Raw genomic sequence first — 14,260 nt, forward strand, 5'->3', positions numbered from 1 at the left:
CCCAGATATCCATTTCCATATCTAGACACTCCTCTTACTCTCTGCTTTCCATTATGGCCTTCTTGAAATGAGAATTGTCCTCATTCCCAAAATTAACACTTTGCCTAATACGAATTATTGCTTAGTTTTGTTAGTGTTCTTTTTTCCCCACCAAGAACCAACCTTCACCTGTTCCATGGACCTTGCTGAGCTGCTGCCCCAGCTTTGCTCCAACTGAAGCGGCTTTGGAGTTTCTTGTGAAATCCAGCTACTTGGGCCAACTCACGAAGCCCAAAACAGTGATTCTCCTTATCAGGGAGCAACCTGGCCACCCTTTCTCTTAATGAGCTTGGGAGAGCAGAGCCATAATGAGCAATTTGGGCCCTTGGGGCTCCAATCAGCTTGGTAATTCATGGTGTGAAAATGATATGAGTAATTAAGGCAAATTCAGTTGAGTGGGTGGGAGCATTCTGCACTGTGATGACTTCCAGCTGCTAAAGTCAGTCAAACAGTCAACAAGCTTTTATTTCATCTCCTAGATCAGTCTCCACCTCTATCTAAAGTTTGGTGCCTTCTGAATTCCAGGGTCCCTAAATATGACCAAAGGCCAGGAAGGCTTCTTGCTCAAAATGGCTCTTTCCCACTTGCTCCCTTCCATTTCTTTGAGGACAGGAATAGTTCAATAGAAAGGGTTCTGATTCTGAAGCTAGAGGCCCTGTGTTCAAATCCTAACTTTGCTACCTCCTGGCTCTTTGATCAACCTCCCTGGGTCTCAGTTTCCTCATTTCTAAAATAGGGAGAATAATACCTCGTCTAGTTACCTCACAGGGTTATTGAGAAAATAGAGCCTCAACATAAAAATTTGAGCCATTATGAGTGCCAGGAGCAATTATACTTCCCACTCAAAGCCTTTGGCTATATCAGACACCAAGCCATGCAAACCAATGCAAACATAACATGCCCGTTCCTCCATAAAAAGCCAACCTCCACACCTTTGCACATCCAGGGTCTTGCTTCCTTCTAAATCTGACTCAGAACTCACTATTTAGAATCTTAGAACTGAATGCATCCTCAGGGGGCATCTAAGCCAGCCCCAAACCTGAAGAATACTCTTTATGATTCCTTTTTAGCTTTCCTGGGGGTCATCTAGGAAATACTCCTGCCCCCCTCAGCCAGCCCTTCCATTCTAAAACAGCTCTGATTATTAGAAAGCACTTTTCTCTGCTGAGCTTAGACCAGGGTCTGTCTCTACTCTTACACCTCTGACAGCTTCCCCTCTGCTGTGGTCACATGAAGCTATGGATATGAGCCACTTGGTCAACCAGGAAGTGCCCAGGTATAGACATGTCCATTCCTCCTGACACCGCCTGTGGTAGCCCATGAGGTCCTCTTCCATCTGGCTCCCAGTTGCCATGGTCTCCTCCTACTGACCCTCAGTCCTAGATATCCCAGCCTATTGCCCATTCCTGTATCTCCTCTTGTGTCCTTGCCTTGCTTTTGTCATCTCTGGGCCCAGGACGGCTCAGAAGAGATGCCTCCCTTACTTTGAAAGCTTCTGGCCCTCTGGCCCCCAAGATCCAATTCAGGGACAGCCTCCTCCACAAAGCCTCCCCAGTTCACCTCTAGACGGTCCCAGGTACTCTTGCCTGGACCCCACTCGCCATTCATTACACTCTGCACTCTCCCTTGTGTCATGGAGACTTCTAGCCATGGCTCATGTGGATGTTGGCTCCTGGAGAACAAAATCCTCTCACAGGCACGGAGACTTCTTCATCTTCCGGGGTCCTCAGATTCCTTAATGTGGGTCTCTCCTCCCTTGACCCAAATCTCAATCTACTCCATCCTTCACTAACAGCTGTGGCCCAAATGACCAGCCATCCCACCTCTACTGTCCCTGCCTGGTCCAGCATCCCAGAGCCCAGGACACCCTTCACACCACCATGACGTGTCACCAGTGCTTCCTAAGGACCTATGAGATGCTGCTGAGTGAATACATGATTGTGGGGTTCTTTATTTCCCATCTCTACCACAAATGACAACAGGGGTGCAGAAAATACATTCATTGCATTATCGCAGGAACTTGGCTACATACACGGGGGGGGGGTCCCCAGAGTGGGGAGGGATTGGTGTCTTGAACCAGGGTTCCTTTTTGGCAGCCAATCATCCCTTCTGAACATTCCGGGAGCATTGAATACCATCGAATACTGCACACGCAGGCACTGGCTGTGTTTCTTTGGGTCGGGACGTGCATGTGGCTAGAAAGGATGGAATGAAGGGTCATCTACTTCATCTCTGCCAAAGATCCTCCTCTTCCGGCCAACACCTGGTGGCCCTTTCTGCAGACGTGACAAGGCTGTAGGCCATCTCTGGCCGGGTGGGTTTCTCTTGCCCCTTCCTCCTAATCTCCAGCACAGTTCTGGGCGGGTCGTCCTCAGGACAGAGACGAGCAGACAAAGGGAAGAAAATATTGGGCCTTATACACAGAGGTGGGGATGATCCTGGGCGGCTTTGCCGACTCTCAGAACCAGTATTTGGAAACAAAAATGTGGACGTTGACCACATTGCGATGGGAGACCATCCCACCCACCACGTAGTTCATCTCCAGCTTAAGCGTAGCATAGTAGGGGCCCACGATGGGTCGGACTTGGCGCACCACACCTGTGGAGAGACAGAACATGGGGTCAGGGCGACGGGAGGGGGGTGGGGCAGCAGAGAAATACAGACCCTGCCTCCCCCCACCATGACCTTGGGCCCAGGCGCCGGCCAGATAGCTCATTTCTGTCTCCTGGGAGCTGATGCCTCCTCTTTGCTGCCTTCCTCTGGTGGGTCAGAGAGGATTGTTTTATCATGCTCATTGATTGTGGCATTCGAGAGTCTAGAGAGGCCTGTGTCCTAACCTGGACACATGCAGGCTGGTCGGCCTAGCCAAGGAGATGGGACCTGCCAAGAGGGTGCTGCCCTGTCTGCGTCAGGGAGGCCCTTCCTCATCTGGAAGTTCCCGGGTGACGGCTCACCGTCTGTGCTCTGAGGTTTGGACATGAGATGAATTCCTTGGAAAGCCTGGGGAGGCTGAGGACAATGGAGCCACGGGGGCCACAAAGTGGGAAGGGGCTGTCTAAACCAACCAAAGTGGCCAGTGTTGGTGAGGGTGTTCTCTTTCCCTTTAGGGGACCATAGCCAAGGACATATTTCTTCCTGTACTTGGCAGGACCCCTTCCTCCTCTTCCTTACAGAACAGCCATGAGCCTTAGCCTTCCCCCAAGGCTGCAGGCCTCTCTGTCCTTCCCAAGGTTCTGGTGCTGACCCCACCTATACAAGGCAGCATTTCTGCTTCCTTAATGGAATTCTTTGTTTGCCCCTCAGCCAACCCTTTTTCTCTCAGCTCAGAGGAACCAACCTACTGCCCTTCTCTGGTCAGCTTTGGGAGGACTCTCTTATTCAGCTAGTCCCCCAGGCTTCTAGAACCTTCCCCCATGTCCATGAAGACAACAAGGTGGAAGTCCTGAGTTCAAATCCTGCCCCAAAGGCTTCCTAGTTGTGGGATGCTTGTCAAGTCACTTCATCTCTTTCTGCTTCAGTTTCTTCCTCTTTAAAGTGCCAGTAGATTCCATGTCTGCCATCCAGAATATGACTATCACATCTATGACAAAGGGGTCCTCTCCCCTTGGCACTCTCCTTAGACCTCCAGCAAGGCCAGTGAAGGGCAATGAGTGTGTTCTTAAGGTCCAACCTGGGTCAGTGTGGAGGGGTGGGCAATGGCCAAATGATCCACAGAGCCTGGAGTGGGCTAGGGGGAAGGGACCCTTGGATCCTGGTCCTGTGCAGGCTGTCCCAAAGGCTTCAAGATAGGGCTTCAATGCTGGATCCTTAAGGCCCCTCCAAGTTCTAACAATCAAATCGGCCTCCCTCTGGGACCTCCATCCATGCAGGGGGATCCTACCTCCCCATCCTCAGCCCAGCCCTTCCTTCTGGGGCTGCGGGCTGTGAGGGGAGCCAGGGCCCAGCCCTTTCAAAGCATCCCCTGAAAGTGCCCTTTGGTGGGTGTACTCCACTCTGATTAATGCGTCTCACTGCCTGGAGCCTTGAGGTGCCTGTCGGGTGAGTCAGCCTCCAGATTGATGGCTGTTCCCTGAGTGAGTGTCCTCTGGGCCTCCCTACTGGGTGGGTTCACAACCCAGAGAAGAATAATTTATAGAGGGGCCAGATGATATCCAAGGCAGGTCCTGGTGGGGCAGAGATGCTCCCCACTGGGCCTGGGGGCCCAGATCATAGGAGCTCCTTCCCCCAGGGAGGGCCTTTTAAAAGGTTCTCCTCTCTGGAAAGCTGGGGATACCTTGGGGTGCTTGAACCTTCCTGGGGATGGGACTGAGGACTGACTTCATGGAGGAACTGGTTCATGATGCAGTGGGAAGAATTCTAGATAGAGAGTCAGAGAACCAAGTTTAAATCCTTCCTCTGCCTTGTAGCCCCACGAGACCTTGGGCAGATCCTCCATGTTTCCCATGAAGGGCCCATGTTCTGGGCCTTTGGAGTCAAATGAAGAGCTTGGACTGAGCGGCCCCAAAGGCTCATTCGAGCTTGAAATCTGGCTGTCTGAACTCACAGTCCATGGTTTCCAGAGCCCTTTCCTGGCCACCCTGGGAAGATGTTCACGTCTTCGTGGTCTCCACTTTGACAAGGGAGGAAACTGAGGCCACTTCTTTGAAGGTCAGGAGAGCCGGTGCTGAGATCAGCTGTGGCATGCTTCTCCATGATATGGGGAAGGGAGGAAGAAAGATCTCTGGGCCTTCCTGCCCCCAGGGATGAGCTCTGGGCCAGCCACCCGTGAGGAGCAGCCTTAGCCTAGTCCCAGAATCACCGACTCTCGAAGATCCCGACCCTCCTGAAGCATGAAAAGCCCCAAGTTACTGGCTATTCAGACTCGCCTTGAGTCAGCCCCTTCTGTGTCCGGCAGCTATCCTGGTGAGGAAGCGGCTTTCACCTCTGCCTTCGTAGACCCTCCTCTGCTGTGGCTCCTGACCCCTCCTCTAGGTGGCAGGCACGCTTTGAGGGCCCATCGTGATCTCTTCGGTCACCTATCGTGCCGGCTCCTTCCAGCTGCCTTCACAGGCCTCCTTCCCTGCACGGGCTTCCCACTGCCCCAGGCCTTCCTTAAACCAGGCACCTCTCCCCAGGTGAGGGATGCCCAGGACTGAATCCAGCAGGACGGCGGCCCTTCTGTAGTCTGTCACAATGGGAAACTGAGGCTCGGGGGGAGAAGCGGCGGGGCAGATCTCCCCGAATGAGGGTCCAGCATTCCCCTCCATTCCTCTCCTGACACTGGCCTTCCCCCGGGCCAGGCCCCGGGAGACAGCTTGGCAGGCGGCCACGGAGAGGCCGAGAGCGGCTCCCCTGGAGACTGGTCGGGGAAAGCTCTTACCTAATCCTGAGGATTTGGTGTGAAAGCCTCTGCAGATCCCATCTATCAGCGCAGGAGGACGGCTGGGCGGCTCTTTTCAGGGGGAATTTCTGAATCAGGAAGTGAGCGCCAGAGGAATGGAGCTTAATCCTTGGCCAAACGTTCCAAATGAGGCAGGAGGGAAGGGTCACGGACGGGACCATCTTCAACCCCTTTTACATCCCCATTTTAGAGATGGGGGCTGGCGTGCGGCTGGGCCAGGGAAGATCGACGGGGGGGGGGGGGGGGGGGAGGGGAGGAAGAAGGGGGTGCAGCCTGCCATTGTGGGGGGCCTGGCTAGGCAAAAGAAGGAGCTGGTGGGCAGCCTAGAACCCTCGGCCTTCTCAAAACTGCCATTCCCCACTGGGGTCCATGCTCCTTGGGGTTCAGGGTCCGGGCTCCAGAGGGATAGGGGAGCAGCTGCCCTGCCCAGACTCCAACCAGGCCTGATTCGCCTCCCAGGACACCCAGAGACAGAGAGCTGAGATTCAGCCCACGCGAAGGTCTGGTGGCCATGGTTGGGGCTGGGCCCAAATCCCTAGTTTCTATGTTCCAGCTGGAGCCATCCCAGCTGGCTCATCACCTTCCATAACATCCGTGGGCTATTCCCAAGGCTGAACTGATGGTATTTTCCATATCCTTCAGCATCTTATCCGCCCAAGAATTCTCAGGATCATAGGACCCTGCGGGATCCCCTGCAGGAAGGGGCTGACCGAGGCACCATAAGCATCAAGCAGCAGATTTGAACCCAGACCCTCAGCTTCCCAAACCAAGACTTCTTCCCTCGTTCAGAAGTGCTTGCGAGGGACCACTGGAGTCATGCGGAATCCTTCCGCTAGCTTAGCTGGTGCTCTGCTTTGGCTTGGGGCTCGAGGATCCGTCCATCCCAGCTGTTACCTCTCTGCCTCAGTTTACTCCTCTATAAAATCCGTCCGCCAGAACCACAGGTTTTCAGAGCAGGGAGAGCCTGGGTGCAGCTCCTCAGGTCCTGGCCAGTTCTAAGCACCTGCTTCCAGGGTCGAGGCTAAAAGGCCTCCAGCTTAGGAAGCAGCCCCAGGTTTGGACACTCAGGGGGAGAAGTGGGCGCCAAGGGAGAAGGGCTCAGATCCTTAGCCCATCCTTGCTCCCTGGCTGCCTCGGGGAAGCCTCTTCCGCCAGACCAGGAGGTTCCTCCTCCTACTGAGCCCAGTTTTCTAACTAACCGCTTCCCTCTCTGAGTCTCCAGTGTGCCCTGCCTGCCCTCTGGGGCCGGACCCAATAGAAGAGAAGGGGAGCAGGGAGAGTCCACATCGGGACTCTCAGGAATGAAAAGGGAGGCACGTTCCGCTTCCCCATTCCTGCTCGTGTCAGGGAAAGCCCAAGGACTGAGAGGGAGTGAGTGAGCGAGCGTACATGGGTGCAGGCACACTCACACTTGACCACAAGTGTGTGGGGGTGACGTATTTTGATTTTTTAAAAACATGGTACTCTGGTTGAGGCAGGGCAACTTCAGGATTGTCTTTGGGGAGCTCTCCTCTGCAATAAATCTCTTCCCTCAGGGCCTTTGCCCCAGCTGTTCCCCATGTCTATACCGTATCACCACTTCTTGGAATGCCTTCGGGACAGTTCAGGGTTACCTTCCTCATGAGATCTCTCAGGCACCAGTCCATCCTTTAGCTCACATACCCTGGCCAGCAGGGATTGTATTCTAGCGTGTGATGAGGAGGAGGGATTCCTACCTCAGACAGACGCCAGACGGTCTCTCTTATGAGAGAGAGAAGAAGAGTAGCTTCTGGAGCTTCAAAGGTAGTCTTGGTGCCCTCAAACGGGCCAGCAGCTTCATCAGGAATCCCCAAGCAAGGGTCAGGGATCTGAGGCCCCGAGCCGCCCTGGTCAGACACCGGTCACTCCTGGTCCATCATCATCATCGCTTCTGAGCTGGTCCCTGCCTGGGGAAGAGCCTCTAAGCCATGCCTCGTGGGGAGCAGTGGCAGGAGGAGCAGGGAGGCCTTTAGCCTGGAGAGAGCTTCCTGGAAAGGACGCCGGAGGGAGACAGACGGGATGCGTGAGCAGAAGCCGTCAGGAAAGGGGCCGTGCAGGCAGACACACCAAGAATGGTTTCCTTCCTCGAGAGGGATGGACAGACAAAATAGAGATGGGACTCCAGCCTGGGTCCCGCCTGGATCGTGCCGCTTGAGGATGTCCAGGGCCATCCTGGCCTCCGTCTCCCCCCCTGTCAGACTCAAGGACTCGGGCGGCCCGTCGGCTCTCACAAGTGTGGCCACAGTCCGGGGGGGGGATGGAGAGTCTGCCTCTGGCCTTCTGGCCTCTCCTAGCAGATCTGAAGGGGTTCCCGGCTGGCCTCCTGTCTCCCCCAAGAACTTGAGCCGCTCCCTTCAAAAGCTTCTGTGAGACACGCATCTCTGCGGCTGGCAATTGGCCAGGTTGGGCCCTGGGGAGGAGGGAAGCTTCCTCCCGGCCTGAGAACAAGCGGCCACTAGCGGAGCTCTGACTCAGGTGGCTCAGGCTGGGAAGGTGGCTTGCCAAGTCTCGGGGGAGAATACCAGCCACGGGGGGCTCTCATTACTTCCCTGGCGGGGCCTTTGAACACAGGCTTCCTGGCTTGGCTGGGCTTCCTGGGAGTCCGGAGGCAGGGGCTGCTTGGAAGGCTTTGGGGACAGCCTGGGGTTTTGTTTGGGCTTTGTGGGCCCTGCGCAGCAGCTTGAAGGGAGGTTTCACGAGAAAAGCTGGACTTTTATGTGGAATTATTTGTGATATGTGGTTGGAGGGCCTGGGAGGGAAGTGAGAGACCCCAGGACTCCCAGGGATCAGGCCTGGACCTGCAGCACATCCATTCATTCATTTCCTCCTCTGCCTGCCTCACTTTCCTCAGCTGAAAAATGGGCATTTGGGAGAAAATGACTTCTAAGGTTCCTTCTGAATCTGCCATTCCATGTTCCCGGGTCTCAGGGTCCAAGGAAAAATGGTAATGCTTGTAGGGATCCGAAGGGCCACAATTCCACCAAGGTGAGCCTCTGAATGCCCCCTTCCCAGCCCTGGCCCTCCCCGCCTCTGCCATTCTTCGCCAGTGAACTCCAAGAAGATTCCCTCGTGATGCCAGGGAACCCTTCCTTCATTCTTTCTAGAGCGGGAAGGGGGAAGGGGCTGGAGCCAAGGGGGGCTGCAAACTCGGACTGCTGCTGCCCAGGGATCTTTGGCCGAGGCCAGAGGGCCCATTCCATCTGCCCCATTCTGTCAGCCCCCAAGCCATTGGACAGCAGAATGAAGAGGCGGTCAGGATTGGGTGGTCCAATATCGCCACCTCGTGACGCAAATCCCAAACTGCGCGAGAGGAAGTTTCGTGGAATTCTGCAGGCCTGAGTTCTGAGGGCCTCTCCAGCTCTGGCATCCCCCATTCTAAGGCCTCTTCCCCGTTGTCTTTCTGTAGGTGTTCTCTGCTGTAGCGCCCCCTTTAGGTTTTCACAGCTTGTGTTCAGGACATCGCAGTCTACACTATGAATCCATCTGGACTGTTTCCTCTCTTGTGAAGACAGATTTTTTTTATCAATTCCACAAGTATTTCCTGAACACTTTGCTTTTTTTAAGCCTCACTTTCTATCTTAGAATCAATACTGTGTATTAGTTCCAAGGCAGAAGAACAATAAGGGTCAGGCAAGGGGGGTGAAGTGACACAGCTAGGAAGTGTTTGAGGTCAGATCTGAACCCAGGGCCTCCTGTCTCTAGACCTGGCTCACAATCCACTGAGGCACCCTGCTGCCCTCTTCTAAACATTTCTATTCCTTTCAGTAAAATAATCCTTGGAGAGGGGCAGTTGGGTAGCTCTGTGGATTGAGAGCTAGGCCTAGAGATGGGAGGTCCTAGGTTCAAATCTGGCCTCAGACACTTCCCAGCTGGGTGACCCTGGGCAAGTCACTTAATCCTCATTGCCTAGCCCTTACCATTCTTCTGCCTTGAAGCCAATACACAGGATCAATTCCAAGACAGAAGGTGAGGATTTTTAAAAAAATAATAATCCTTGAGATTGGGAAATAGAAGGAAATGCAGTTCTAATCCACATAGAGCTAACAGTCCAGGAAAAGCAATATGGTAGACACCCCAACTTATACAGCAATAAAATACTGCAGGAAGAGATCAAAGCTGTTAAACCCAAGCTGGACCTTGAAGGGTGGGTGACTGGAGGGAGCTCGCCCACCCTGCCTGACAGCTTGGCATTGGCAGGATTTGGCAGAGTTTGACAGACTTTGGGGAGGCACAAGGACATCAGAAAAGTGCACTCACCTACGGTCATGCCATCCAGATAGCGCTTAATGATGTCAAAGGAGTCCCTAAGGTTCCCTTCCGTGATGTCAAAGATGATGTCAGCGTGGTTGGCTGGATATGCAGGTGTGACGGCCCGAAGGAAGACGATCTCTGCCGGTGAGAAAGGGCACAAGTCAGGGGCAGACTGCCACTTTGAGCAGAGAAAGACTTGTAGATAAAATTGGACAGGGATGAAGAACGAAGGAGGAGATGTCAAAGAAGGGGGATGACCGTCAAACCAACAAGCAGACCTCTTCTGGAGAGCCCTTGCCCAGAGCATCTCCCCTAGATACTTCTTTGCCAGCATCCTTGAGCCCGATGAGAAATGTCCCTTTGAATGGGATTCTCAGCCATCGATACAGAACAAGGAGCCTCAGCTCGGGAATACAAAGCCCTCATCTCTCAGGCCACTAACAAGCTGGGTTTAGGCTAACAAGGAACAGAAGGATGTCTCAAGTGCTGCCTTCACGGCTAGAAAGGTGTGCATTGAATGACAGTGTAGCTAGGAGGGCTTGACACTGGTGGGATGGTGGCACCCACAGAGCATCATTAATGAGGTGTTCATTTGGAGGGAGGTCTTGGGGGAAGCACCTCATGGATCTGTCTCTGGTCCTGCCTTATTGAAAATATTGATCAAGAACTTGAATGAGGTCATAGATGACCAAATCTGCCAATGAAACAAAGCAAGGGGGAGAAAGTGCCACTGCATGGCAAAGCTAGGGACCAATAAGCTAGCAGATAACTACAAGGATGGGTCACGTCAAAGAAGATGAAATTGGGGTGGGGGTATTCTTTTTTTAATTAATTTATTTAGTCAATTTAGACCCAAAGAAGATGAAATTGGGGTGGGGTATTCTTTTTTTTAATTAATTTATTTAGTCAATTTAGACCTAAAGAACATGAAATGGGGGGGTATTCTTTTTTTTTAATTAATTAATTTAGTCAATTTAGAACCAAAGAACATGAAATGTAATAGGGATAAATGGCAAGGTCTACACATGGGTTCAAGAAGTCAGCTTCACAAACACTGGATAGGTGATGAGTAGGGAGAAAGACAAGAGTTACTATGAGGTGAAAAGCCCTGGGGGGGTTAGTGGGCTATGATGAGGTCAATATGAGTTAAATGTGGGACTAGGAAATCAGAAAACTTAACGTGGGGAGGAATTCCATGGAGACTGGAACAACCTCCAGGAAGTGATGCAGAGTGAAAGGAGCAGAACCAGGAAAACATTGTACACAGAGACTGATACACTGTGGTACAATCGAAGGTAATGGACTTCTCCATTAGTGGCAATGCAATGTCCCTGCACAATCTGCAGGGATCTAAAAAACACTATCCACAAACAGAAGATAAACTGTGGGAGTAAAAACACCGAGGAAAAGCAACTGCTTGACTACAGGGGTGGAGGGGATATGACTGAGGAGAGACTCTGAATGAACACGCTAATGCAAATACCAACACCATGGAAATGGGTTTGAATCAAGAACACATGTGATACCCAGTGGAATCGCGTGTGGGCTTTGGGAGAGGTGGGGGGGGGGAGGGAAGAAAAGAAAATTATCTTGTTTCCAATGAATAATGTTTGGAAATGACCAAATAAAAATTAAAAAAAAAAACGTGGTTTCTAGCTGTACAGTCAGCACAGTAGTATGATTTCCTTCCTTTGACCATGTTCAGCAGCTCATGTGACAGAACAGAAGAGGAAGACAGAGAGCTGAGACGTGGCAGGGATGGGTGACAGGAAAAGGGAGGAGGAAATTGAGATCAGAAGACAGTGCCGAGTTGAAATGGCCAAGACTGAGAAAGATGGGCATGGAGTCCAATCAGGGAGGATAGCCTGAGCCGTCGGGGAAAGACACCACAATCTTCTGACAAAAGCCAGAAGTAATCAGGAGACCTGACTCCAGCCTCCACACTGCCCACTCCTGCCCCCTCCACGTGTGCTCTGCCCACAGGCAATGCTAGAGCAGCCCTTGTTGTCAAGCTGACCCTTACCTTCAGGACGAGTGAACTCTCGGAATGTGGGCAGTGAGATCACTGTATGAGAGATGGTGTGGACAGGGTCCAGCACACAAGTGACATCATTGGGCCGACAGGACTTGATGCAGCGAACAGTATCCGTCTTCTCATGTCGGATCCTGGGAGAAACGATGGCAAAAAGACATGTGGATGGAAACGGTTACTCAGAAGAGAGATGGAGGGCAATGAAGGTAGGCAGGACCCAGCCGGGGGTGGGGTGGGGGGACATTTCCCAGGGGAAGGACCACTGAAGTCTAGGGCTGAACCTGGAGCCAGCAGATATGGGTTTGAATCCCAATTTTGACACTGTTGAGCTCTGCAGTCCTTTTATCTTGTCTAGCCTCATCTTGTTCTTTACATGGGAGCATAATGCCTGCACTGTTTACTTTTACATTTACAGTTACATTGTGAGAAAAATGCTTTGTAAAGTATGAAGCATAAAAGAAGCAGTCTTATTATTAGGAGAAATAACAAAGGGCATGAAGAGGGGAGGGGGAGACAATTAACACGACCTCCCCAAGTTTGAGTTACTTGGCTGACCCTGTGGACTTGAGCCAAGTGTCCCCGAGCATCCTCATCTCTCACAGAGGTCATAGAGCTATACTCTCCCCATCCCCACACACATACCCTCTGAGGTCTGCCTCTGACCACCTAGTGTCTGAAATACTCCAAGTGGGGGCCTGCATACAGTAGGTGCAAACTCTAAAGTGTCAGTGATTCCCTCTGAACTCTAGGGGTAAATAATGACTCCTCTGACTGGCCCTTATCTGTCTTTCCAGCCTCATTAAACATTCCTCCCTTTCCTGCTCTCTGTGGTCACACCAAGCTGGCCTGCCCTCTGCTCTTTATCTGGCTGCTGGAACAATCTTCCAAGCACAAACCTTCCCAGGAATCTTTAGCTGCCACAGACTCTCAGATGAAGCAGTAGCCATGATTCTAGCTTTAGAATATGGTTTGAAAAGTGGCAATACTAGCTTCCCTTTTACTCCCACTTTTCCCATTACTTCTTTTGAAATTCTGGATGACTTTTGCACGTCAAAGGTAATCCTATCATAATTTTGGCTATTTCTGTAAACCCACTCCTTGGCTATTTGATTGGCATACCACTAAGCCTGTAATTCAGGAAATGCCATAATCTTTGTTAAATTCAGCATGGCCCAACCATGAACAATGAATACATCTCCATTACATTATATCTGAAAATTTTTCTCATTTGTAAAAATCTATATCTACTATTAAATATTAATTGTAAATGTAAAATGTAAATGTAAATGTAAAAATCTATATCTACTATTAAATATTAATACAACTATGCTTTACAGCTATTTGCATTTATATTCATTTCAATGCATAAAATGCAACAAGGTTTCATCCACTTTCTCTGAGCCTCCATGACTTTTTTTTTGTCTACTTATTCTCACTTCTTCTACAGTTTCAGTTTCAGAGAATCTAAAGAATGGGTTTTAGAAGCTATGGAGGGAGAAAGGCAAGGGTTATTATCCTGAGGGTGTACTGCAGACCACCCAGAAAAAAGCAAATCAACGAGCCTGAAAAACATCACAAACCTTACACAGGAGCACATTATAGGAGTGACATGGGACTTCAGTTATCCAGACCTCTGCTGGACCTCTCTTTAACAAAAAGAAAGCAAACAGCTGGGAAGCTCTTATTTTACACAAGTGATGACTTATAAGAAAGTCCAGACATAATACCTATTATCAGATTGTAATGTTCTTTGCAGAGTTCCTAGCACATAGTAGGGCTTAATAAATTGTGCTCCCTTCTCTCTATTTTGTAAGTGATGACATGAAATTAGACATACAAAGCTATAAAACTTAATATATATAATGTATGTATGTGCATATGTGTGTATATGTATAGATACACAGACTTGACTAATGGGCAATGAGTTGGGTCCACAATTAAACAGGAAGAAAAGGGTGGGCTGCATGACTTTCAGAAACTTGCAAGATTCCTTTAATGACTCCCAAATTCTCTCTGAATCAAAGTGTTGCTCATCTTTTTAACACCAGGATCCTACCAGCACTGTGGTATCCTCGTGAAATATGCCAGCCTCCAAAGAGCTGAGAATAATTGTCACTCAGAGGGCATCTGAGAGGGGCATGGTAGGCATGAGCAGATTGCAACATGAAGCAAATGAATTACTATGAAGTGAAAGATGCCATCCAAAAAGTGTACAATGAAAAAAGATGATCATGGTTTTCATGATGTCAAGAAACATCTTAATATGATGTCAAGAGCAGGGAGTAACTGATAGAACTCTCCTGTGCTCCCCTTATCCTCTCAGGAGAAAATGAGAAAGGGCTCCCAAGACAATATCAGAGAAGGATGTAGCATGGGACTGAATGGAGTGGCAGCTGTGCCCTCAGAGGGTGCATCCACATCAGTGGCCTCAGAGATCCAACTGAGGTCGAGAGAAGGGGCCATCAAAGTCAAAACGATTCAGAATATTAGTCCAAGGGAGTAGAAGGTCTCAAAAATGAAATTTCAAAGATACCAATACA

General features: G+C 50.8%; 1 protein-coding gene across 2 annotated transcripts in view; it reads right to left on the bottom strand.

Moving 5' to 3' along the window:
* Positions 1-1,962: 1,962 nt before the first annotated feature.
* FBLN1 (fibulin 1) overlaps positions 1,963-14,260 on the bottom strand; it is a 73,422-nt gene continuing 61,124 nt past the window's right edge. For both annotated transcript variants that reach the window (XM_001378451.4, XM_007502608.3), the window contains exons 15-17: positions 11,712-11,854; positions 9,695-9,826; positions 1,963-2,637 (exon numbers count right to left, since the gene is read on the bottom strand). In XM_001378451.4, coding sequence (XP_001378488.1) covers positions 2,498-2,637; positions 9,695-9,826; positions 11,712-11,854 — 415 coding nt within the window. In that variant the 3' untranslated portion in view covers positions 1,963-2,497. The remainder of the gene's footprint in view (positions 2,638-9,694; positions 9,827-11,711; positions 11,855-14,260) is intronic.

The sequence above is a fragment of the Monodelphis domestica genome, chromosome 5 (genome assembly GCF_027887165.1).
Source record: "Monodelphis domestica isolate mMonDom1 chromosome 5, mMonDom1.pri, whole genome shotgun sequence".
In the NCBI taxonomy this organism is placed as follows: domain Eukaryota; kingdom Metazoa; phylum Chordata; class Mammalia; order Didelphimorphia; family Didelphidae; genus Monodelphis; species Monodelphis domestica.